A 26,641-nucleotide genomic window follows, 5' to 3' on the forward strand; every position below is an offset into this window, starting at 1 on the left:
CTTCTAGTGACGGGCCACTGGAGCAGAGACCAATGCTCGTGGTCAATGTCTATGGTCAATGGTCCAATGGAATTAGATTTGATGGACGCGGGCGATCCTCTGCAAGATTGAAATCGAAACCGCATCCTGGACATCAATGAGATCTCAGGAAAGCGATTGCTGTTCGGGGTCACAGAAACATAGTATCAAATCAGGGCGAAACATAGTATCAAAACACCGCCATCTTTCCATCTCAAATGCGCCGTCGCTTCCCCCAAGTTATAACATAAATACTGGGCACCGTATGTGTGTGAAACAAAAGTTGCTGCTGTAGGTGTCTGGTCATGCCAGCCACTGCACAGTCAGGCGTATTTCTACCCTAAACCTGTTTCGTCCAGATTAACAAGAAATCGCGAGCATTCCAGGACTAGCAACGGAAAGAAACAACTGCTCTCCCTTCCTTTCATCCCTAACCCTCTGGGTGACTGCAGCGATCGAGCCTGAGAAATTGGCAGTAGTTTTTAAACGTAGAACTTAATCAAAGACGGATGCATCAGTGAGGCACCTCACAATATTTTGTGGCTTCCCCTGGATCTTACCTTTGAATATATATGACTTCGATATTGTGGAGGACATCAAACAAGTTGAAATAAAGGAGAGCGAAAGCAATTATTGGGAATATAGCCCTGAGGAGAAGGTTGCGACCATCAACACAATCCAGGTGAGAAACTGTACTCATCTTGTTACTCGTTTACATAAGTGCTCACTGGATTGGGAGTGGGTGCCACCATTCGACTGTGACGAACAGCCAAGTCATTGTGGGTGGTGCTTTTGTTGTTGCGCTCGTTGCGTCTGACAGGGCGATGGTATGACTCTGATTTAGCACTCACTAATGTGGTGACGGAACGCATCCGGCCTAAGGAGCTCTTGTTAGTATTGCCTCCTTCCCCGGAGGCACGGGGTATTTCGAGGGCTGCCCAGCAAAACTACGACGTTGTAGGCACGGCAGAGGAACTTTCAGAGTTGGACCCAGCAGTGGAAGATTCCACTGTGCTTGTTTGTGAAAATGTGTGTCCCAAGGGTGAAAGATCTTAAGAATGAAGAGCAGTTGGAGCTTCCGGTGAATATATCGTGAGATCTCATTGACAGCTTCAAGGCCCAGATGATGGGTTTTTGTTGATAGAACTTTTCCATAAAGAAAGAGACCTCTAGTTCAATGACCATTAACCATAGACACTGTTATACTTGCACGAGCATTGACTCAAATCTGACAAACGGAAAAGTCCGGGGCCATTGACAGGCATTCAAAGTGGAATGACATTCACGTAATTGCCCCACGCCTCGATCAAAGTTCTTCAGCTAGATCTCACAATTTAGAACCGGCCTGATGGAGACGACGAATTCACAGGTCATGGAAAGATGTGTGTGTGTGTATATGAGAGAGAGAGAGAGAGAGAGAGAGAGAGAGATATGTTGCAGCTACCTAAACGCAAAACTCCTAACATTGGCCTGACCCACATTCAAACATTGACTGTAGCTCTAACGGTGCTGCAAAATCGAAGAGAAGGATTTAGATCGAGCACAAGGGCTGCGGGGAGCGCCAATTCAAGTAAGTCCCAGCTCGATTTCTTCCTCTCGATCTCTAGATCTAGCTGCCGCTAGCTGCAGATCCGCTCTCGCCTGCCTGCGTGCAAATTTGTACTTTTGTTAAATTATCTATGTTCTTAGTAATCGATATGAACTGCATCATAACAGAAATTAAGTCCCGCATTGAAAGTGAACCGAAACTTCCCATGGTCAGGAAGTTCGTCCAGGCGTCTCATGACCGCGGAGAGGATCCTGTCAAGCTGTGGACGCGATCGGGATCAGAAAGTGTGTCGTGGTGGATCTCCGTGATCAATAGAAAGATGGGCCTCTTTTTCGCCGAAGATGCTCTACGCGACGTCTGCCGTGTGTGACTGGCACCAAGCTTGTCCCTGCCAAGGCAGTCTTGTATCCACTGATCTATAAAAATCTCATGGATGTTTTCTCTCAGTCACTCGAAGGTAGGCAATTTCTAGCCAGATTTCCTGTGATCTTGGAGAGATCAAGAATGGTTCATGTGGTTGTGATCTTGGGCATGCTCCTCCTGTTTCTCCATGATGCTGCTGCTGCCAGGCCCTTCCAATCGACTAGCACCATGAAGACAATGGATTCAAAACCAGCATCGGTTTCAAGCAAAGTGTTAACGTCTGAAGCATTAGAAAATTCTCCAGCCATTTCAGGAGGATCGCCCGGAAGAATCCATAAATAAGGGAAAGAGGGAAGAGCGCAGCAAAGGAAAGAAAACTGGCACATAACAAAATCTGGTCTCAAGGCCATGATAAACCGCTATTCTCACTCTCAAATGTAATATAAGTTGCAAACAATGACTGGCTAATGTACAATTGCCAAAAGCAAGGTTTTCTTGTTTGGTGACAATGAACAGCAATTTCTTTGGTAAGATCTCATTGACAGCTTCAATGCCCTCGAAGAAACTACAGAGAAATCAGCAGAATTTTGTGATGGTTCTTTGTTGATACGAACAACCGCGTAGAACTTCACCAATCAAAGACCGATAATTCATTGTCCATTGACTATAGACATCTAACTGTGCGTCAGTCAAACGAAAAGTCCCGTGCCATTGACAGGGATTCAAAGTGTAAACTAGTGTTGCCAATCAATACTTCTCACTGCTAGATGAGGATCACGTTAAGGTTCCAACATGAGGGGCGGCAGGTAGATTGGTGAAGCCTAGGGCAGTGACAGAAGGCTCCGTGGCAGAAGACCTGGACGAGTTCAACAAACGAATGGCTCAAGAAATCATTAAAACAGCTTACTATAATCCGTCCTTTTTGGTGGGCACTGGGAAACTTTGTAAACAACTAATGAATGGATGATTACATCATGTTTTGATCGAAGTTATCAATCAAGTTCTCACAGTTTAAAGCATACCTCATTCAACCAGAAAGTGGTAGAGAATCTGAAAGGAGAGATCAGGAATGGTTTATGCGATTCTGTACAGTAAGTTTACTCACTTCCAGCCATTTTCACAACGATCTGTAAAAGGAGGAAAACCAGCACCCCACTACAACTATGTTTATTTAGCCATATGTTTTTGTTATATTTAATATTATTTCATTAAATTTTAAAATAAAATATACTTCTGTACTCTAATTATATTGTTATGATTTAATAATCTAATTTCTGTTGTCTTTGGTTTGTGGCTGCTCTTTCTTGGGGCCACGTTGGCTGGCACGCAAGGAGAATGCTTGGAATTTTCAAGGGACAATACTGCAAATTAATAATTGTTTTAAATTTCTTAGGTAGGAGAACTCTAACAAAGGTTTCCGGGCAAAATTTTTGGGCATACAACCCAAGATTGTTGCAGCAGCATCCTAGAACATGCTTGGAGGTCTTGACTGTTGCAGTGCAGGCTTGGACGACGTGATTATTGTAGGGCAGTTATGAACGACTTAGTCTTCGATGTTGACTTTCACGGCCTTAAAGCAGCGCTAGGGGCAGATCTGGGTCATCCTGTTTTCGCTGTGATCGGGTGTGATTTGTTTCTGGAGGATGGCTCCACCAAGCAAGCAAGACATGCTCCAGACTTTGGACCGGGCGGCATTTGCTGGTAATGTGTATGTTATGATGCCTCAGGACAGGAATGATCTGAGGGACAACTTGAGCAAGTACTGGGACCATGTCGCTCAACACGACGGCTTGGTTTCCACCAAGAGTCGCTTAGAGGCCGAGAACGCCAAGCTGAACGCGCGCCTTATCGACTGCATCGAGGGAGGGAAGAAGAAGTGCGATTGCGAGAAGCTCACTGTCGACCTCAACAAGTGCAAGGAGGAGAAGAATCACGCCAAGGAGGATAAGAAGAAAGTCGAAGTCAAGTAAGTGCTGGTGTTTCTCTCCTGGATCCACTTCCTAACTCTCTCTGGGATGACTCCATCAGACTGGAGAAGTGCGAGAAAGGGCGAGAAGGGGACAGAACTAAGCTGAAAGAGTGTCAGAATCGAGTGTGGTGCTTGGAGGAGGAAATCAAGCGCTTAAAGAACCAGCCCCCAAAGGTGATCCGAGTGAAGGAGTACATAACGCGATATGTGCCACAGTACATAACCAAGTATGTACCACAGTACATCAACCGTTACGTAACCCGGTATGTACCACAGTACATCACACGGTACGTAACTCAGTACGTACCGCAGTATGTAACGCGGTATGTCACACAGTACGTGACCCAGCCCTGCTACAACTATGTCTATCGACCATGCTACAGTGCTTGTGCTTGGGGATGGAATCAATGTCGCAGATGGTGGTGAGAACCCTTTGCTGAAGTTGTGTGAACGTTTGATATGTCTATCTGGTTTGTTTGATAAAGACCTCTTCTATCTTTTGATCAACTTTTTCATTGTCTTCGAACAGTGAGAAAAATTGAAACAATCGGTGACTATGGTGTATTATGTACAGGGGAGAGGGAGAGCGAGAGCGAGAGAGAAAAGAGAGAAAGGGAGGCTCTCAACTTACAGCTTTCTCCAGTAGTGTTCTATGTACATCTACCTGTGCTTACTTTTGTACAGAGAGTGCTGCTTTTAGTTTTATGTACAATCGTCCACCATGAACGCTTTACGCCTGCCAGACCCAGACCAGTGCAAGTCCATCACCAAAACAAAATCGCAAGTCCATCTCGTACCTCTTGCTGGCGCTTCTTCGACGAACGGAACTTGCTGAGCTGGTCTCTCAGGCGCGCTGCATCGTTGTAGCGCTCCTCCACAGCTGCAACCATCATGCTACGGACCAGGACGAACTCTTCCGCCTCTGTACAAGTTCCAGATTCCGGCCTAGGGGAGAGAAACTAATCAGCTGCTTTGCTACCGGGAAAACTCGCGAGCGTTACCTGTCCAATGATAGTCCCTTGAAACCTTTTAGTGGCAGCCTCATGGCTTCCTTGACGATGCGAACACCATCGCAATAGGCAAGTTGCTTGTTTACTTGGATCGGAACCTGAGAAGAGAGAAGATATTTTTATTTTCTGTTGCCTTGATTTTTACCTGGCAACGAACTGCAAGATTTATAGCATCCGAAGGACGCACGTCGAGACTGCAAATCTTCTGAGTTCCATTCTCATCCTGCAAAAAGAAACAAACGAAACGCAACATCATCATCGATAGATTATACAAGTGACCCTGAAAATACCTTTGCAAGATACAGTCTTGCAAAATAAGCTTCGTGTACCCGTTTTGTGATGCGCACAAGCTTGGGCTGCACCACGTCGCTGTCAATCCAGAACAAGCAGAAAAAACCAGCAGAAACATTCACGTACTTGATATCCCATCAGCTCAATCATATCTTTCATCACATTGTATACTGTTGGTCTGGCCTGTAACAAACACGGTATAGTTTTCCATCAAAAGGAAAATGCGAAACTTACAACTTGAATGTTTCGCACAGCTTCCATGAGCATCGCACAGGGTAACTCCACTGCAAGGAAACCAAGTCGCAAGAAAAAGCGTTAGACAGCTGTTGAAACTCAAAGATGGCGTGACTTACAAACGATTATTGGAAGAAGAAGGTTACTATCGTCGTCCATCTTGAGTACAATTGCCGGCTGTGGTGCGTAGTCTGGTAAGTGACCACCATCAGCATTGTTGTGCTCGCATTTTATGTGACGCCCATCTCGCATTGTGATCATGAAACCGTCAGCTCCACTCTTCACCTCCACTAAAGAAGACACAAGGAAAGAAATCTCCATGAATCGATGTAAGAGAAGCTCTTGCAGAACAGCTTACCAGCTTCCAAAACAGTGGAGTTGATATAGTTTTCATCGTCCTGGATAGAATCCTCCGCCAAGTTTCCATCGCTGTAGAAGCTGGAGCCGCATTTCACAGGCAGCCTAGCCGGGGAGAGGTGTCGAGACGAGAATCCAGTGCAAGGGCGAGCTCCAAGTAGCTTTCTCTTAAGGATCCCAGCTTTCGCGATTCCCAACGCAGTGTTGGAGCAGCCAAGCGCGAGGTCCTGGTTTAGAGCGGCCAAGCCCTGGGCGTTGGAAGCAGCATTGATGACCGGAGCATTCAAGGTCACGGCCATTCTAGATTAGCTTCCAAGATCTTTAGCTTCCAAATTGCGTGGATCTGCCACGGGCACGAGTGAAATTCTAGATTCCAAGCCACGAATCCATGCCATACCTCTCAATCGCGAAGTCGCCCTGCCGGCCGCCAAGGGAATGAGAGGAGAGGCAGCAGTGGCGATGGGAGGCACGGCCGGCGAGGGACGATCCCGTTGGAGGCGAGCAGACTAGTGACCTAGCAAGGCGCGTGCTTATCTTGCACTGCACTCCTAAAGCACAAAATGGCCGCCTCTGTAGAGATAGGAATATGCACTAGGACATTCGGTCAGCTGACTGGAATCTTCGGCTTGTAAGGACAGGATATTCCTAGAGATATGCTTTAATCTATTGAGAAGGAAACATCTGTTAAAGTATATTAATTTAATTTGCTATGCTAAGACATTGAAAAATAGCTAAAATTGCTGTATGAAGTTATTAATTTGTGATAAATGTGAAGTTATTAATAATAGATTAGAAAAAGTAAACTTTAAAAATAATTTTTTTTCCTCAATATTTGTACTTTAGGAGAATATAAATGTATTATATTGAAGTTTAATTTGAAAAAATTTGAAAGTTTTATTATTAAACTATAAGACACAAATCCCTAGGCCCCAAAGTGGAGCCGATGGTATGTCTGGTTAAAGCAAAAATCCAATGAATGTAATACATTTAAATCAAAAGTTTTGAATCAAAAAGTTGAAAACTAGAGTGGAACTTCAAAACAAAGTGCATGAAACAATTGATAAATGAATATTTAGAAAGGGATACAAGAAAGATTAACATATACCAAATGTTATAACACATGAAAGTGTTGGGACCAAATATAAAATGGAGTCCTAGAAGAAGTTTAAGAAGGAGTCTGAGATGGAGTCTAAGAAAGTGTTAGGACCAAATACAAAATGGAGTCCTAGAAGAAGTTTAAGAAGGAGTTTGAGATGGAGTTTAAGAAGGAGTTCAAAATGGAATCCGAGATGGAGCTCGAGGTTGAGTTTAAAATGGAGACTGAGACTGGGTCTAAGATTGAGGTCGAGGTTGAGATTGAGATTGAGACTGGGTTTAAGATTGAGGCAAAGACTGAGGCTAAGACCAAGACCGAGACTGAAACCAAGATTGAGATAGAGTTCGAAACCAAGTCCAAATACTAATAAGATGAAAGCCTAAAGCAATCATCCCCGGGGAAGGAGGAGGAGGGGGGCACAGAGGGTTGCAAGAGCTTCCAAAAGTATAGTAGGGAGAGTGTAGGGGTTGGATGTTAGTAGAACCAATTTGGATAAGAAAGGCTAGTGTGGTCACCTATATGGTGGGTGATAATATAAGTCTAAGGCTAGAATGAATACTAATGGATAAGCAAGGTAACTTAATAAATTGTTCAAGAGTTGGCTCTAGCTCTCTTGGGAGATCAAATGATCGATACTCCCAATCCAAGTGTGGGTAATATTACTTACTTGGATATGTGGCTCATCAAAACCTCGTCCTAGCCACATAATTAAGGCACCCAAAGGTGGAAGGTGGATATAAGGTTGGTGGGTGTTGGGTGTCAAGACCCCTGACAAGATCAAGACTGGAAAATGCAAAAAGACAAAGAGAAAAGCTAGTGGAAACAAAGAAAAAGCATTAGACTGGCATTGATTCAGATTGTGGAGAAATGGAACAAGGCTAACCTATATATACTATAAGTTGATGAAGCTCCACCACTCTTGGATCGAGGACGGCCTAAATATAGCTGAGGTCGAGGAGGTGCCACATCATCATCAGGAATGTGGCTCGAGACTCAGGAATCGGGAAGTGTCTCGAGAGTCAGGAATAGGGAAGTGTCTCGAGAGTCAGGAATGTGGTCTGCAGGTAAGGAATCCGGCGAGAGTTAGGAATGTGGCAAGAATTGGGGGATTCCTGACAGCACCCCCTCCTCAAGAACGAGTGGAACGAGGATGTGAACGAGAACGAAGAGGAGGATGAGATGAGCGGCGAGGGATGGGAGATGGAGAAAAAGAATGAGGACTGGGACGAGAAGGATAGCGGCGGTGGAAGTCCTGAACAAGGTCAGGAGAATGAATCAGGTTGTCCGCAGGTTCCCAAGTGCGTTCCTCAGGTCCATAACCCTTCCAGTCCACCAGATAGTAGAGTTTAGACCGTGAAATCTTGGAATCAAGGATGTCCTGAACCTCGTACTCAGACCCATCCTCGAGCTGCATTGGTGGAGGCGGAGGAATGACCCGATTTGGAATAGGACTGGGAATATAAGGCTCAAGGAGAGAGGAGTGAAAAATGGGGTGAATTTGATATGAGGAGGGAAGTGCAAGGTGATAAGTGACAGGATTAATGATGGCAGTGATAGGGAAAGGACCAAGGCGTTTGAAATCGAGTTTTGAACAGGGCCTGGTGATGGAGATATTTCGCTTGAGGAGCCAGACTTTATCCCCGATATTGTAAGGGGGACAATCTTGACGATGGACATTGGCAAATGTTTTATGAGATTCTTGAGCACGATGGAGGTGGACGGAGATGGAGTTGTGGATTTCTTGGAGGTTGGAGATAAATGCCTCAGAGCGGGGATTTGAACGAGAGGATTCAGATGGAGAAGGAAGTGAGAGATTGAATCGGGGATTTCGGCTAGAGTTCGCAAAGAAGGGGGAAACTCGAAAAGAGGAGTGAACAGAGTTGTTATAAGAGAACTCAGCAAGGGGAAGGATATCGAACCAGTTATCCTGATGATAGTTGATGAAGCACCTCAAGAATTGTTCCAACGTCTGAATCGTTCGCTCGGATTGCCCATCAGTTTGAGGATGATATGCCAAAGAGAGGTTGGCCTTCACTCCAAGCAGCTGCAAAAACCGTTGCCAGAAATGAGAGATGAACTGAGGCCCCCGATCTAAAACCACATCTGTAGGAATCCCATGAAGTCGGAAAATTTCCCTGAATACCAGTTTTGCCATGTCCTCGCCCGAAAACTCCTTGGTACATGGCAAGAAGTGCGCCATCTTTGTGAAGCGATCCACCACGACTAAAATGTCGTTGAAGCCTCCAGAACTCGGAAGATCACTCAAGAAATCCATGGAGATGGATTCCCAAGGACCTGAAGGGACTGGAAGGGAACGAAGCAAACCTGAAGGAAGGTGGCGAGGTACCTTATTCCGGGCACAAGTGTCACAGGAGGTAACAAAAGCTTTGATGTAGTCGTCCATGTGAGGCCACCAAAAGTCCCGTGCAACTAGCTCATAGGTTTTCGCAATGCCGAAGTGACCAGCAGTCGGGCTATCGTGGCACGCCATCAGGACCAACCTTCGAGCATCACCTTCAGGAACGTAAAGCTGCTCCCCACGGTACAATAAGCCATCTAAGAACTCGAACTCGTCAAATCGCCGGCAGTCGGGAGTCACTGGGTGTCCAGCCTGAAGATGGGGAAAATGTCGCTAGCGAGATCATCGGATTGAAGATCGTTTCTGATTGCATCCATCAAGGAGGAGTCCTGAGGGGCCAGGGAAATTGCCATAACTTGAAGCCGATCAGGACCGAGGATAACTTGATCCTGTTGATCGAAGGCAGGATTACCAGGCCTGAGACTGAGATAGGAGCGCCTTGAAAGAGCATCAGGAAGGCCTTGAAACTTTCCAGGTCTGTACTTGATAACAAAGTCAAACCGACTCAGGAATTGTGCCCACCTTGCTTGACGATGGCTTAAAACTCGGGAAGTGGCAAAGTACTCGAGATTTTTGTGATCCGTCCAGACTGTTGTTTGATGGCTCGCCCCCTCCAAGAAACGGCGCCACTCTCCAAAGGAATCCACGATGGCAAGGAGCTCATTGTCGTGGATTTCGTAATTGATCTCCGCAGGTTGGAATTTCCGAGAATGGAAAGCGACCGGATGAAGTTTGTGATCCGCTCCGAGTTGAGACAGCACAACACCAATGGCAAAGTCGGAGGCGTCAGCCTCGATGAAGAAAGGTTGTGAGGAATCAGCATGGATCAAGACAGGAGCAGAACTGAAGGCCGCCTTGAGTGTGTCGAAGGCCTGCTGGGCAGCAGCAGACCAAGAGAAGGGAACATCCTTGCGAGTGAAATATGTGAGAGGAAGGACAATGTCAGAGTAGTGATCAATGAATTTGCGGTAGAAGTTGGCGAAGCCGAGGAAAACCTGAACGTCCGACATTGATTGTGGAAGCTCCCATTCGAGAATAGTCTTGACTTTGGCAGGATCCATCGTGATACCTTCAGGAGTGACAATGTACCCAAGGAACTCCACAGACTGTTGATCAAAGGAACATTTCTCAAGCTTCGCGTATAGGCCGTGTTCTCGCAGCTTCGCTAGCACCTTGCATACATGTTCGTCATGCTCCTCCTGAGTTTTTGAGTAGATGAGGATGTCATCGAGGTAGACGATCACCATCTGATCAAGAAACTCCCGAAAGACGTCATTCGCCATGTGTTGGAAAACTGCTGAAGCATTTGTCAAGCCAAATGGCATGACAGTGTACTCGAAGTGGCCATAGCGGGTTCGGAACGCAGTCTTCCATTCATCACCAGGCCAGATCCGGATCAGGTTGTATGCTCCACGGAGGTCGATCTTGGTGAAGAAGCGGGCACCGCCGAGGCGTTCCAACAGGTCCGAGATCAGGGGAAGCGGATAACGGTTCCGAACAGTCACCTTGTTCAAACCTCGGTAGTCGATGACTAGCCGCAAGCTCCCATCCTTCTTCTTGACAAAGAAGACAGGCGCTCCAGCTGGGGACTGCGAATGCTGAATGTAGCCCGAGGCAAGGTTCTCATCCACGTACTCTTTGAGGGCCTTAAGCTCGAACGGGGATAACCTGTAGATAGGCCCCCACGGAGGTGACGCTCCTTCCTGTAAATCAATGGGACAATCATAAGGCCGATGAACAGGCAGTACACTAGCTTTTTTCTTGTCAAACACATCCCCAAAATCATGATACTTCTCAGGAAGATTGACAGGAGAAACATGCAAAGCAAAAAGAAAAAGAGGTTCTTTATGAAGGAGTTCTTTCATAGTGATTGTGGAGATAGGAGGAGGCGTACGACTAAATGGAATGATGAGACGAGGATACGGTCCAGTGTAAGATGGAAGAGAGGAAAAAGAAGAGGGTGAAAACTTTCTAGAGTTAGGAACAAAACCCCGATTTGAGTTTAGGGAACTTTTCCTGATTCGGACTCGATGAACAGCAGGGGAAGCCGTGGGAGAGATGAGCTGTAATTCCTTCCAATAGATCTGAGGCTGATGTAGTTGGAACCAAGGAAGACCGAGCACCACAGAGGAGGACTTGCTGTTGATGATGTTGAAGGCGATATCGGTGACGGTGGACCCGATGTGTACTCGAATGGGCAACATTTCCCTAAGTCCAGAAGATGGAGACACAAAATGCCCGCCGATGCCTTCAACCCTCAAATCCCGTATGGTAGGAGAAAGAGGAACGTGATGTCGGGCAGCAAAGTCCGTGTCCATGAAGCAGGAAGTTGCACCCGAGTCCAATAACGCCAGAGCCTTGAGTCCTGATTGTCCGGTGAAAGAAAGGAGACATGGGACGCGGAAGTTGCGGGAATTGGTGGTGGCTTTGATGAAAGGTGGTGAGGAGCTTGATAAAGAAGAAAAGTGATTTTTATTCAGGGAGTCCAAACAGACAGCTCCTACTCTGTTTGGACAGGGTCGTTTCCCGACTGCAATAGAGGTGGACTTTGAGGCAGAGTGAACTCGAGCAGTTGAGGAGGCTTCTTGGGACATACAGCTGCTTTGTGCTTAGGATCAGCACAATAGAGGCAAAGATTATGAGATATTTGACGTTGCTTCTCAGCAGGACTCAACTTCCCTCTAATGAGTCGGGGAGTACCAGAAATATCCATCGGAACCGGAGCAGTAGGTTCAGGAGTATGCCCCAAAGACTCAAGCTGGGATTCCTGAGTCTGGGACGGAAAAACAGCGGCGCGGCGACTTTCCTGACGACGTTCAAAGAGACGATTGTCACATCGAACAGCTTTGTTGATGGCATCCGACAGGTCCTTGGGATCCTCCATGGTGAGCAACAAATCCTTGACACCGTTGTTGAGGCCGAAACGAAATTGGTCAATCAGGGCCTGCTCATCCCACTGAGTGTCCAAAGCAAGGAGTTGGAACTCTGCAGTGTAGATCGAGGCAGGACGAGACCCCTGAGAGAGACGTCTCATCTTTGTGGTAGTAGCCTGAACCCGATCCGTCTCGCCAAAACATGCTTCGAGCTTCTCTTTGAACAATTGAAGATCCATCAGCTCTGGAACCACGACCCCTTTCATGCTCTTCTCCAGAAGAGGAGAAAACCATGACAAAGCTGCACCTTCGAGCAACATCCCAATCGCGCCGATTTGAGATTCAAGAGTAGGGTACCGCCGATGTTGAAGTGCGAAGATCAACTCCATCTGGTTCAGGAATCCGCGAAGCTCCGAACGCTTGCCTGAAAATTTCGCCAGGAAGCTCACCTTCGGTTCAGGAACTTTGCTGGATCCTTGAGCCGAAAGTGAAGCAAGCTCCTGCTGCATGCGAAGAAGGGTTGCCTTCAGCTCGGTATTCTCAGACTGGATTTTTGCAAGGACTTCAGCAAAGAAATCAGGATGGCTTAGAGACTCCATTGGCAAGAAGAAAGAAAAAAGGGGGAAAAAAAGGCAAAGGTAATCAAACAATCAAAACGAGCTAAATCAAAAAACGAAAAAACACAATCTGAATCAAACTGTCAAGACCCCTGACAAGATCAAGACTGGAAAATGCAAAAAGACAAAGAGAAAAGCTAGTGGAAACAAAGAAAAGGCCTTAGATTGGTGTTGATTCAGATTGTGGAGAAATGGAACAAGGCTAACCTATATATATTATAGGTTGATGAAGCTCCACCACTCTTGGATCGAGGACGGCCTAAATATAGCTGAGGTCGAGGAGGTGCCACATCATCATCAGGAATGTGGCTCGAGACTCAGGAATCGGGAAGTGTCTCGAGAGTCAGGAATAGGGGAGTGTCTCGAGAGTCAGGAATAGGGAAGTGTCTCGAGAGTCAGGAATAGGGAAGTGTCTCGAGAGTCAGGAATGTGGTCTGCAGGTCAGGAATCCGGCGAGAGTCAGAAATGTGGCAAGAATTGGGGGATTCCTAACATTGGGTTGTAATGTTTTGAAATGTTATTTCAAAGTCTTAAATTATGGAAAGGGAGAGGAACAATCCTCTTGTATAGTGACTAAAGATACAATCACGTGGTAAGAAAGTCCTAGATGTTAATGGGACTTAATGGTTGGGCCTTTGGGCCTTAATCTAGTGGCAGTGTTGCCAAGCACAATTGTGGGTGAAAAGGGATTTGGTGAGGATTGAAGAAAAGATATTAAGGAAGGGTGTTCCCCATATCTTTGGACATCCTAAGGATGCTAAGGTGTGGTCATGGGATGACCACTCATGGACGGATGGCCCAATCATTGAGAAATAAAACTGTGGTATAGGAGGTCTTGGATTACCAATAAGATAAATGTCAATGGACGTAGCTTTAGTGTAAAGGGTTAATATGTCAACTAAAAAGGGGCACAACAAGGACTGACACATGAAAGTGTCATGAACGAGTCTGAGAAGGAGTTCGAGATAGAGTCCAAGATAAAGTCTGATATGGACCTGAGATGGACTCAATATAGACCCGAGATGGAGTTTGAGATGGAGTTCAAGATAGATCTGAGATGGAGTCCAAGGTCAAGTCCGAGATGAACCTAAGATAGAGTCTAAGATGGACCTAAGATGGTCGAGTCCGAGATGGACCCAAGATGGAGTCTGAGGTCAAGTCCAGATGGAGTCTGAGATGAACTCAAGATGGAGTCCAAGGTCGAGTCTGAGATGGACCCTTTGAGACCGAGACCAAGACCAAAACCAAGATTGAGACCGAGATTGAGACTGAGTTCAAGACCGAGTCTAAGACCAAGTCCAAGTTTGACTCTATGTCTAAATTTGAGTCCAAATCCAAGGGTGAAAGCTCAAAGTGATCATCTCCCAGACCTTAGGGGGTTTGGTGAGCTCCAAAAGTATAGTAGGAGGAGGACTCTAGTGGAGCCAATTTGTCTAGGAAAAGCTAGTGTAATCAAAGAAAGTTATACCCACATGTTGGGTGATGATATAAGTACTGAAGAATCCAAGACTAAAGTGAATATGGATAAACAAACAGGGTAACTTAGTGAAGTGTTCAAGAGCCAGCAGGAGATCAAATGGTCAATGCTCCCAGTTCAGTGGCACTTCCTAGGATGGGGAAGTGGAGTTTGCACATGTGCAATGAAAGGTGTCAGAGCCATTGAGGAATCGCCTTGAGAGGTCAATATCAAAATTTCAAAGTATGATAGTTATGTTAATAGAGGTAGAGATTATTCCAAAATGAGTAGTAAGATTGAGATAAAAAAAGTGTTTCTAACAAGTATAGCAAAAACCAAATGAACAAAGGGAAAGAATCATATATGATATAATGAGACTCTAAGTTGGAAAGACTATGCTCCTTAAAGGATGGGCAAGGTATGGTGACCCTTCAATATCAAACCATTGCCAAATATTGGTTTAGTGCTAAGGATGAAATGGTAATCTATGATGATTACTTTATAAAATAGTTTATCATTTAATGAGGACATCGAACTTTATGTATGGATGGTGGAGTTTTGAGACATAAAGCCCTAGGCCCCAAAGTGGAGCAGAAGGTGTGCCACATAGCAGTGGTCAAAATGAAAGTTTAACAAGTGTAACATATTTACTCTGGCTCGAAAAGTTGAGATTGGGCGCCACAGCGCTGCCAGTCCAGACATGCACAGTGCCATGGGGGGCGTTTTCTATGGTTCCTTCGCCAGGGGCATTGGCGTCGCCAGCGCGGTAGGCCTGCCTGAAGAACAAGCTCGGGGTCCTAGCGCCACTCACGATCTGCTGGAACATCAGCCCTCTTTGCAAATAAAGTTCTTGCCAAAATTTTGAGTGATTTTCTTGCTTATAATTACTCGATAATTGAGGAGGAGAAGGCAGTATTTGCAGCGTCTAGCCTTCAGAGATGATACGTAGATTCTTTCACAACGACTTCGAAGAAAACTAGCATTGGTGATAACCGGAGTGGAACTCCAAATGAAATACTTGAGGAATGAATACAAAGCAATCAATAAATGAGTCTCTAAAAAGGGACATAAGAAGGACTAACATATGGCAAGTGTTGAGACCGAATCCAAGATGGAGTCTAAGATAGAGTCCAAGATGAAGTCCAAAATGGAGTCTGAGATGGAGTTTGAAATGGAACCTGAGGTCAAATCTATGATGGAGACTGAGACTGGGTTTGAGATCGAGACCAAGGCCAAGACCAAGACTGAGACCAAGATTAAGTCCGAGTGCAAGACTAAGTCTGAGTTCGAGTCGAAATCCAAATGCTAATATAGGTTGAGGGGTGAAAGCCTAGCCCAAAGCAATCATCCCTGGGGGGGTTCCAAAAGTATAGTAGGGAGTATAGACTCTAGTGGAATCAATTTAGCTAGGAAAGGCTAGTGTGACTCAAGAAGGTTACACCTACATGGTGGGTGATGATATAACCATTGAGGAGTCCAAAGCTAAAGCGAACATAAATGGACAGATAAAGTAGTTTCATGAATTGTTCAAGAGCTAGTTTTACCTTCTTTAGGAGATTAAATGGTTAATACTCCCAATCCAAGTATAGGTGGCACTACCTATTTGGATATTTGGCGTGGTTCATCAAAACTTCACTCTAGCCATATAAGTACCTACAAGATTGGCATTTGGCTATAGTTTTTTAAAATGTCATCCCAAAATCTCGAATTATGGAAAGGAAAAGTAGTCCTCTTGTGATATGGTCATATGGCAAGGAGGGGTATAGTCATGGTGTTAACAAGCATGGCTATGGGTAGAAAGTTCTAAGGATCTATTGTGATAATATATCCAAATCTTATTCCATGATTATATGCACTACACTCACCCCCTCTTCAGAGATGTTAATGTCCATATTAACTATTGACTAATAACCTCTAGTGAGCCAAAGGGAACAAACATCTCAATTTCCACATTGAACCCATGGGATGCTCCAGAAGAAGAAGGACATATGCATGGATTAAGAGTAGGAATATATCTTGCTCAAAGGTATATTATATTTTTTAAATAGCTACTAATCAATAGAAATTAAACCCATGTTATTTGCTCCAATACCACATGTAACACATGCTATCTCTCACTTTAAAAAGGGTAATTATTTGATCCTTAGTAGCTATTTTATCCCCATTTATCTTTAAGGTTTCAAGATCCATGGTGATAGTATATCTAAATTTTATCCCATAATCACATGTACTACAACTAATGAGACAAAGATGAATGGACATAACCTTAACATAAAGGCCTGATATGTAGTGGTATCTTTGGGTGTCTATCATGGGAATGGACAAGTGAAACACTTGAACCAAGTGCAAAAACTGAGTGGTATAGAGGCCATTCAAAAGGCTAGTAAATCTTTAAGTTGGGAATAAAATTTATGGAGGTGGTGAGTGAGACTCTTTTGAATGGTTAAAGGTGTATAAAGTAGAATGGAAAAATTAGTCACTTATATAAATTAGTTATTGCTCCATATTAATAGCCATATTATAACTTACTAACTATGATTTTTATTTGATACTTAATATATAAAAATGTAAATCACATTTTATTATATATTATAATCCATCAAAATATCTATTGTTCTATCTGGATTTTCATAAATTGAGATTTTCAATATCAAGTAGTTCATATCCAAGTCTTCTAATATTACAATACTAAATTATGAAGAGTAGTTTCTGATTTTTACATTAAAAACTACATGAGAGTGAGAAAATTAACTTGGATTCTCTATGCGCTAACATTTTTTTTCTGTTCTTCTATTTTTATCATTTTTTAAATCCGTTCTAAGCTTCTATTAAATTTGAGACTCCATAATATAAATATTTTATTTCTTATTAACAAAGAGTTTACCATGTAATTTTATGGTAATTTCTTTTAAGATGATATTCATTATCTTACACATTACCAATATAGAGAAACCACTCTCTTGGAGTTTGAATTAATACTTATCTTTTCATAATTGTTATAAATATGATTACAAGTATTGAAAGTTACTTATCAGCTAGTCCTTTCGATATTCTTTCCTTACTACCACGATGGTTGAAAGTCGGTATTGCTAGACCCTTTATTAATCCCTTTTGTTCAAGTGTTAGTAAACATAATTTAGCATTTATACTTGGTCGGATGAGCATAAGAAAGGAATTCCTAGATGTCTATTTAGCTAAGCATACTTAGCCTAGCTTGTTAGTTCTCTTTTACTCTAATAACCTATCATTTAACAGATATTGAGGGACTAATCTCAATATTATGAGGGTTCTTGTTAAACTAGTGTAAAATGTATTTGCCAAACACCTTTGCTATCATGCCTTTTGTGTTAGCCTTATTCAGTCTTAATTTCTATTCATAGAAACTATTTAGATTTGTTAATTTGGCATATTTATAGAATGTAAAGATTGTTCTTAACATAATAGTGTTGGTCTCGTGTCCAAATTCACAATTTAATGCCATTCCATAATTAGTACGTTTCAAGTTTGTCCCAAAGACTAACTCTACGAGACACAAAATCCCTAGTCCCTCCCAAGGAAGGGCTGAAAAGGTGCCATGTGGTAGTGGCCGAAATGAAAGCCAAACGAGCGTAACACGTTTAGACTAAAATCTCCAACTTGAAGAGCCGAGAGCGGGAGTGGAACTCCTGTCGGAATGCTCAAGGAACAAGCATGAAACGAGCAATAAGAAATTCTCTAGAAAAGGGACACAAGAGGACTGAGATGGAATTCGAGATGGACCCAAGATGGAGTCTGAGATGGATTGAGATGAAGTCCAAAATAAAGTTCAAAATGGAGTTCGAGATGGACCCAAAATGGAGTCTGAGATGGAGTCTAAGATGGACCCGAGATGGAGTCTGAGATGGAGTCTAAGATGGACCCGAGATAGAGTCTGAGATGGAGTCTAAGATGGACCCGAAATGGAGTCTGAGATGGACCGAGATGGAGTCCGAGATGGACACGAGATGAAGTTTGAGGTGGACTCGAGATGGAGTCTGAGATGGGCTCGAGATGGAGTCCGAGATGGACCGAGATGGAGTCTAAGATGAAGTCCGAGATGGAGTCCAAGATGGACCCAAGATGGAATTCGACATGGAGTCCGAGAAGGATCTAAGATAGAGTCTGAGGTCGAGACCAAAACCGAGATCGAGACCAGGATTGAGACCAAGACCGAGGCCGAAACCAAGCCTGAGCTCGAGTCCAAGTCTGAGTCCGAGTTTGAGTCTGAGTCCGAGTCCGAGTCCGAGTCCAAGTCCAAGTTCGAGTCCGAGTTCGAGTCCGAGGGTGAAAGCCCAAAGCGTTTGTCTCTCAAACCCTAGGGGCTTTGGCGAGTTCCAAAAGTATAGTAGGGGGGAGGACTCCAATGGAGCCAGGTTAAAGGGGCTATGGGGGGTTCTAATTTTATAGTAGGGATAGTAGGGATGGTGGATAGGTTAGATATGGTTGACTAACTGAAGGCATAATTTAGTTTTCATTTGCATGCCTATTTTTATTCTACAACTAACTCAGGTCTAAGCCTAAGTTTCATACCATGCTAATTGGTGGAGTACCCATATCTTTGCATTAGGCCACTAGTATACTAAAATAGCACTAAACTTTATTTAAATCCATTTTACGTATCTGTCTTGGCATTGGGATGTTAAATGCTTTAGAATTGTTCTAAATCACTTTGTGCTCTTGTTCCTTCACTCCTTGGGCTGTACACTCAAGAATCACTCCATGTTTCAATACTTTTGCTTCTTGGCTGTATGTTTATGAGTTTGGTTCTGTTCCTTCATTCAGTGAAATAAAGCTCTGAAACTTGGGTTCTACCCTATTATCCTTAAACACAAGACATGTGGCACATAAAGGGTTTAGGTTCCACTTCATTTTTATCCTATAGTGAATTACTATAGAATAAAAAGTGAAAACCATATGCACTACATTAATATAAAATTTGTTATTAGGTAAAACTTTTAATAATAATATTGAACTTACTTCTCTTGGAAGCAAACTTTATTGTATCTTAAAAAAAAAGATTGGTAGAAATGAGTTTTACCTCCTCAATTCATATAATTGTGCACAACTTCTAGGGGTCGGTTCACTCTTAAAAGTACGTTATTATTAAAGTTGAGAACATTCAATTAGTTTTCAATTGAAATACTTTCTTTAGCTTGGTATTCTTAAGTGGGTATAGAAAATCACTTAACTCTAAAAAAAAAGGAAGTATAAAGCCAAATTGCAAAGAGGAAGTAAAGAAATAAATATAAATAACAACTAAATAATTGTTAATCAAGAAAAAAAAAGTTACTCATTGTATTGAGTTCATTCTATACTCTTTTAACTACAACTATACAATTGTATTACTTTATAAACAAGTACAATATTTTTTATAAAAGTAAAATATCAATAAAATCAATAAAATAATCCTAATTTACATCCTAAAGATCAATTTAGAGAAGTTTTGGGTCATGTTGTAGTGGTAAAAATCAAGTAAAGAAACTTGAATTATGCAAAAAAAACATATGCTACACTTGAGAATTTACAATATAATGTGTTGAATATTATTATCTTAAGAGATAATGATATTAAAATTTTGTGATAATATAAATATTAATTAAAAGAAAATAAATCAAATTTTAATATGGACTTCATTTTGAATAGAATTCTCGACACCAATATTAAAAGTGTTTAAGAAAGTAATTGCAGCCCATGTTTACTTTTCAATAACTTTTTATAGGTTTAGATTAAGAACTGACATTTGTTGCTAAATTATTAAATTTAATCATGCAATATTAACACATATTTTTATATATAATATTCTTAAAATGTAATATTTAATACTTATGTTTATGTTGTAAAGAATTTATTTTAATATAAAAATACATTTGGAATTCTTTGGAAATCTAGAATATATATTTATTAAATATAAAATGACTAACACGTCAGCAAAAACTTTTAATAAAAACTAATTAATTTGTTAAATAATTCCTAATTCTCTTGAATAATTATACTAAAAATAATTTTGTATGAATTGTATGTAACAATGTTTGATTTGCTTAATATTAGTTTATTCCTACTTAATTTATCAAATAAAAAATTTATAAATATAAGCATGTTTGTCATTTATAAACACATATTTAATCTTATTGCATATCAACCATTAGATGATAGAATAAAATAGAATATACTTGAAAGTGTTTAAGAAACTTTATAAATTATAAACATTAAATCTAAACCTTGAACCCTAAACCCTAAACCAGTTTATAAATTATAAATACAAGATTAATCTAAATGACTAAGAACCATTAGATGGTAGAATATCCTAGAATATTCAAGTATACTCTTGGTATATCCACTACCATCCCAGTCCCCTTGCAGGTTTGCTTAAGCTAACCAAAAATTGATGAACATTAAGTCTCTATTATCCATTTTATAATATATGATTCACTGCTATATTGATATATAAGTTTTTGAAGTGATTTTGCTCTTATTATTTTGCTCAACATATATGTTGGCCATGGTGATGGTGGTTCACTTTGTTTATCAAGGTTAAAATTCAATCAATAAAAAAATTATCAGTATTAGAATTATGTTTGTATAAACATGGTTAAAATCCTATAACTTCATATTGATAAAAGATAGTGCACTAGAGAGCTTTCTTTCTAAGGAGGTAGATTCCATTTGTTAGTAAAGAGGTGATCCTCTTTACTACTAAAATTGATTTTTAAGCTTTTACTGTTACATTAAAGCATTTAAAAATCACCATTTCAAACTCTATTGGTAGTTATAATTCAAAATCCATATTATAAACTTTTTTGAAATTCTATTGATCTCTTTCTTCTTATTTAGAATGCTAAGCACTAATTCGAGGACTTTAAGATAAGTCTGGTGCTAAATTTAGAGACTCTACAAATACCCGCTAGCATGAAAAACATGAAAAATACCTTGAAAATGTCTTATAAGTTTTCATTTTGCACTCTAGCATTGGCAAAGAATTTCAAAAACACCAGGACATAATTATGGTTTAAATGCCAATGATAAAAAGTAATATTCTAATATTATGATAAAGCTCATTGGGCACTTTTGAAGAATTTGATAAAACTTTGAACTGATAAGTAAAATACTTTAAGAAAATATATTTCAAACACTTATTTAGTCATTTTTATGTCTATTACCAGGTGGGAGCTACATCTGGCAATACTAGGTCATCATTATTAAATTACATCTTTCAACAATAAAACTTATAAAACTTTGTTTCTTTCAGTTTCTCTTTGGGTTTCATGTAGTAAACAGTTAACATATAGTATTAGTGATAATTACAACAATAAAAAACTTTAAGAACCTAAATGTATACTTGGATATTCTATAGTGATAATATTTTTTAACTTCTTTTAACCATTTCAATATATATGAAATAGCACCATTTATTGAAATGTTTGTTATTAAATAAATTGATTTTAGTTTATGAAACACACTTGCAAGGGAATATTTTATATATATATATATATATATATATATATATATATATATATATATATATATATATATATTTTATTAATATGTGTATATGCTCATATCTTCTAGCATATCTATAAAGATTTTTCAGTATTTCAAAATTGTTAGTTGCGATCATATACATGTTTTTTAATTTAATATTTTCTTTTTCTTTAAATAGTGATTGTCAAATAATTTGTGGTTTATATATAGTTTAACACTGGACAGGAAGCATGACAATTAAAGCTGGAAAGCTAGATCAAGGAATCAGATGCAGATCCAGATTAGGATACCTGGCAGGGTTTTTATTTTATCTTACATTGTCGACGCAAAAAGTATGGGCCTCATTCTTTCGGAGGGGTTGAAGTCACCGCTTTCCCATCCAAAAACTCCGAGTGCAGGATTTCGGCGGATCCAGCCAGTTCCGCTCTCCCTAGTTTCTGGCTCAGGCCACGATGATCAGTGACGAGACCACACAGTACGAGTTACTGAGGAGCTTCTTGGAAGGACGGCCGGTGTTTGAGAGCTGTATATGAAAACTAGATTCCAGGAAGTAAAAGAATTGTGTACCTTTCAGGAAACTTTAACCAAAAGGTGAGTATGAACAGAACAGTGAAGATTGCGTGCGTGCCAGGCGAGTCATAACATGGCCTTCCATTCCATATCTCATGCCAAAGTTCTTAAGTACTGACACACTTGCAACACAAGTTCTTTATTTTTCCCTTCCATCTGATGCCCACGTTTCATACTAGGAAGGAAAGCCAAAACAAAGAAGACACTCTTGACTTGCTATCCCGAAGGATGAAACTTGGCTGCCAACAGAAGGGCCTTGTCACTATAAATTTCTTCCACGCAGCTTGCCAGTCCCCGGTCGATCTCACAATTGAAGAAACACTCACGAATTTGGAGGATTGCGAGCAAGAGCTTTAAAAACATGCCGGTGTTGCGTTTCCATCGCTCTAGTTTTGCCAAAGTCTCGAATTTTTAATTTCGTGTGTAGCGTGTGGTGGTTTTATCAAGTGGGCAACAACGACCACAAAGAATTGATCGATTGCTCAAAGCTTTCTGGTGGGCATGTGATGAAGTGGTGGTTGCTGCAAAATACCCCCAACAACTGAAAAGATTGGACCACTGTTTGTTCCTCGACCACCGAAATTCCGGGTAGAAATCTTATCCGTTGACTCTTTGATGACCATCGCTGACCTCCATTGACCAGAGAAAAAAATAACATGGTCTCTCCATTGTCTCTCTAACGAAACAACGACAACATGGTGTGTCCGGCAAAATGCTTTACAGCACCGTCTTCTCTGGCGGGCTCGGATCTCCATTAAATGCCCGCGCAAAGATATATCGCCATAGAAAACAGGGGAGCTCTGCAGAGAGCATGGGCGAAGCATTGCTGACAAGAGTGCCTTAAGAATCGCGCTCGTCTCTGGCAGTAGATAGATTGATAGATAGTTTCGCGAGCGATTCGCGCTCGCCCACCAGGGAGATTGGGAGATTCGAGAATCGCCATCTTTTCTCCTCTCTCTTGTCTTCTTCGATCGATGATCTTCAACCAAAAGTACCACGGGAGGAAGGGCGCGTTGCAGCGGTGTCGATTGTGGGTGCAAACGCTGGGCCGGGATATGCAGAAGAGCGGAGTTTACAGAAGCGTGACCGAGTACGTGCCGATGATCACGGGAGCAATCCTGACACTGCTTCTGTTTTGGAGCTTCTTCGTGTCACCTCTGCTCGAGGCCGCTCAAGAGCACGTCATTCAGCACGAGGACAAGAGCAAGGCCACCGAAGCCGGGAGGCACACCCTCTCGGTGGATGGATCATCGAGGCAGAACTATGGTGGCGGGCATGGAGCCGAGGATTTCATGCCGGAGAGGACCGACATAGAGTCCCTGCTCAACAAGACGCTGTCGATCGATCCGCTGCTCAACACCTCCTTCACCCTGGGCGCCAGGATCTCCGACTGGGACGAGCAGCGGCGAGCGTTCCTCGAGAAGAATCCCGACGCCAATGTGGATTCCTCGGGCAGGCCAAAGCTCTTCATGCTGACGGGATCGCAGCCCGGCCCCTGCCACAATCTCATGGGCGATCATATGCTCCTCAAGGCCGTCAAGAACAAGATCGACTACTGTCGCATCCACGACATGGAGCTCTTCTACAACATGGCCACCTTCAGCCGTGACATGCCCTCCTGGTGGGTCAAGCTCCCTCTCATTCGATCTTTCATGCTCGCACACCCCGAGGTGGAGTGGCTATGGTGGATAGACAGCGACGCCGTCCTCACCGACATGACCTTCCAGTTCCCATCGGAGCGATACAAGGACTACAACCTGGTGATCCATGGCTGGGAGCACCTCGTCTATGGGGAGCGTAAGTGGACTGGTCTCAACATGGGCATCTTTCTGGTGAGGAATTGCCAGTGGACGCTGGATCTCTTCGACACTCTGGCGCCGATGGGCTACCGCGGCGTCGTGGGCGATCGAGTCGGGAAGGTCCTCACCATGGCTCTCTCCGGCAGGCCCGAGAGCTTCGAGTCGGACGACCAGGGAGCTTTCATCTATCTCCTCAATGCCGATCGCAACACCTGGGGATCCAAGGTCTATCTCGAGAACTCCTACTTCCTCAATGGATACTGGAAGGATATCGTGGACAAGTATGAAGGCTATGTGGAGAGCAGCCACCCGGGATTTGGCGACGATCGATGGCCTTTCGTCACGCACTTCACCGGGTGCCAGATTTGCAGCGGCAAGATCAACAACGTCTACACGGCGGAGGAGTGTACGGCACAGATGTCGCGGGCGCTGACGCTGGCGGACAACCAGGTGCTCCACTCGTACGGATACGCGCACCCGAGCTTGGCCACCGCCGAGATCGTCCCCGTCGACAAGAAGGATGCCGGCGACGACCATCATTGACCGGCATTGACCCTCTGTTTCTCATGCGCTGGATGGATTGGAAGCTTACAAGCGGGGCAGCTGAGCGCTTTTCTCCTCCGTGCAAAGGACGAGCAAGGCAGAAGATACCAAGTGAGCGATATGACCTTCTCTTTTTTCTTCTTTAGTTCTATACGAATCCAGTTGATAAACGCATCAAAGAATCAAGATAGTAGGCAGAGCCAGCTGCTGCCAGCCAGTTTAGCTGTGCGCTTTAGAAGAAAAAACTGTACTCGTTTACATGGAACAAAAGTACTGTCTATACTCTCTCTAGACGACTCCGGCCTCCATTGCTACAAGAGTAGCAGTATCTACTCTAGAATAAGTTCTAAATTCCAGCCAAAGAAGAGGAGGGATGGATAGATGTGACTGGGGATTCTTCTTTCACTGTTCTAGCTTTTCAGGGAATAGACCTGTAGAAGAAGCCATGGCTGGAAGCAAAATGCCAAAGCTAAAAGATTGGAGGTGTAGGACCGAAAGAAGGAACCAAGCAAAAACAAAATAGCTAGTTCTTGTGGACCAGTCAAGTTGGTCACACATTTACTCGCCACTGACGTTTTCACAGCGGCATTCACCGACGCGGTTAAAAAACACAAAAATTCGCCCGGTCAAGCAAGTCGCTGACCGAGATGGTCAACTACTTTCAGGTAGGTCATGAAGGAGGCATGGGGCGGCCCAGATCGCGCACACGTGTCCTTGTATAGAGCGTTGGATCTCCTCTAGGGATTGCCGCGGAGGAGCTGGGCAACAGGCGCCAAGAACAAGAGAGGTGAGTGTGCGCTAGCTATGGATGTTTCAATCGATCGAATCGATCGTAGGGACAGCTATGGCGCATCCGTCGCTGGATTCCACCGTCGACAGCCTCTTTGGCGGGAGGAGCCCAGAGGATTTCTACGCCAAGCATGGCGTCACGCACGGCGAGAGGATGATCACAAACGCCCGAGGCATGGCGCAGTACACGCAGTCATGGCTGCCAACGCGGGAGAGAGTTAAGGCACTGGTGATGGTCTGCCATGGCTATGGCGCCGACAGTGGCTGGTTCGTGCAGCTCACAGCTATCGGCATCGCGCAGAGGGGATTCGCCGTGCACGCCATCGATCACCAGGGCCATGGACGATCCCAGGACTGGCAGGGACTGCGAGCTTACGTCCCAGATATCAATCCGGTGGTGGACGACTGCATCGCATTCTTCGATTCCGTGCGATCCCAGCAAGAGTTCCAGGGACTTCCGGCCTTCTTGTATGGAGAATCGCTGGGTGGCGCACTGTGCCTCTTGATCCATCTCCGCCAGCCGGGGGTCTGGAGTGGAGCCGTGCTGAATGGAGCGATGTGTGGGATCTCTCCAAAGTTCAAGCCGCCATGGCCGCTCGAGAACTTGCTCTCGTACGTGGCGGCGCTAGCTCCGACTTGGGCGATCGTCCCCACCAAGGACATTCCCACCGTGTCCTTCAAGGAGGCCTGGAAGCGCGAGCTCGTCAAGAAGAACCCGGTGCGCTACTCCGGGAGGCCGAGAGCTGGGACGGCACTGGAGCTTCTCAGGGTGGTGAGAGAGCTGGACGAGCGGTTTCCAGAGGTGACGCTGCCGCTGCTGGTGATCCATGGAGAGCTGGACGTGGTGACCGATCCGGAGGGGAGCAAGGCCTTGTATGATCGATGCAGCAGCAAGGATAAAACGCTGAGGATCTACCAGGGAATGTGGCACCAGCTCGCGGGCGAGCCTCCGGAGAACTTGGAGAAGGTGTTTGGAGAAGTCTACTCGTGGCTGGAAGATCACGCCGCCGCCGCCGCCTCGAGTTCTCAAGAAAAACCATGAAATCCTTGTCCACCACCTTTCTCCATCGCAAGAAAACAATCTTCCAAGCTTGATCTTGCAACTATACTCTCTCGATCTGCTGCGAGCTCTCGTCTAGAAGACGACCATGATCCTTGCAACGTTTTAAGATTATTGTCCACCAGCCTCTCTCCATCGAGAGAAAACAATCTTCCAAGCTTCCAAGCTTGATCTTGCAACTATACTCTCGC

General features: G+C 43.5%; 4 protein-coding genes across 6 annotated transcripts; 3 read left to right on the forward strand and 1 right to left on the reverse strand.

The window, feature by feature from the left end:
- The first annotated feature begins 3,484 nt into the window (after positions 1 to 3,484).
- Positions 3,485 to 4,446, forward strand: LOC9662379. Of its 2 annotated transcripts, XM_024666182.1 has the most exons (3): positions 3,485 to 3,896; positions 3,959 to 4,186; positions 4,236 to 4,446. In XM_024666182.1, the coding sequence occupies exons 1-3, from the start codon at positions 3,574 to 3,576 to the stop codon at positions 4,240 to 4,242; spliced, it is 558 nt and encodes a 185-aa protein (XP_024521950.1). In that variant the 5' UTR covers positions 3,485 to 3,573; the 3' UTR covers positions 4,243 to 4,446. The 2 variants fall into 2 exon arrangements, with proteins under 2 accessions (XP_024521950.1, XP_002992471.1); XM_002992425.2 differs by having other exon boundaries at positions 3,959 to 4,446.
- LOC9662380 (bifunctional nuclease 1) lies at positions 4,434 to 6,359 on the reverse strand. Its single transcript, XM_024666181.1, has 10 exons — positions 6,189 to 6,359; positions 5,793 to 6,134; positions 5,554 to 5,724; positions 5,435 to 5,484; positions 5,327 to 5,383; positions 5,200 to 5,265; positions 5,055 to 5,132; positions 4,901 to 5,007; positions 4,697 to 4,844; positions 4,434 to 4,635 (listed from the first exon to the last, which is right to left on the reverse strand). The coding sequence occupies exons 2-10, from the start codon at positions 6,088 to 6,090 to the stop codon at positions 4,630 to 4,632; spliced, it is 981 nt and encodes a 326-aa protein (XP_024521949.1). The 5' UTR covers positions 6,091 to 6,134; positions 6,189 to 6,359; the 3' UTR covers positions 4,434 to 4,629.
- Positions 6,360 to 22,951: 16,592 nt separating this feature from the next.
- On the forward strand, positions 22,952 to 24,894 carry LOC9629188 (xyloglucan 6-xylosyltransferase 2). Its single transcript, XM_002992426.2, has one exon. The coding sequence runs from the start codon at positions 23,234 to 23,236 to the stop codon at positions 24,599 to 24,601; it is 1,368 nt and encodes a 455-aa protein (XP_002992472.1). The 5' UTR covers positions 22,952 to 23,233; the 3' UTR covers positions 24,602 to 24,894.
- Positions 24,895 to 24,999: 105 nt separating this feature from the next.
- Positions 25,000 to 26,493, forward strand: LOC9662381 (caffeoylshikimate esterase). 2 transcript variants are annotated; one of them, XM_024666153.1, is made up of 2 exons: positions 25,000 to 25,388; positions 25,444 to 26,493. In XM_024666153.1, exon 2 carries the CDS (start codon positions 25,446 to 25,448, stop codon positions 26,430 to 26,432), a length of 987 nt encoding a protein of 328 aa, XP_024521921.1. In that variant the 5' UTR covers positions 25,000 to 25,388; positions 25,444 to 25,445; the 3' UTR covers positions 26,433 to 26,493. The 2 variants fall into 2 exon arrangements, with proteins under 2 accessions (XP_024521921.1, XP_002992473.1); XM_002992427.2 differs by having other exon boundaries at positions 25,001 to 25,388; positions 25,438 to 26,493.
- Positions 26,494 to 26,641: the final 148 nt, after the last annotated feature.

The sequence above is a fragment of the Selaginella moellendorffii genome, unplaced genomic scaffold (genome assembly GCF_000143415.4).
Source record: "Selaginella moellendorffii unplaced genomic scaffold, v1.0 SELMOscaffold_136, whole genome shotgun sequence".
Classification (NCBI taxonomy): domain Eukaryota; kingdom Viridiplantae; phylum Streptophyta; class Lycopodiopsida; order Selaginellales; family Selaginellaceae; genus Selaginella; species Selaginella moellendorffii.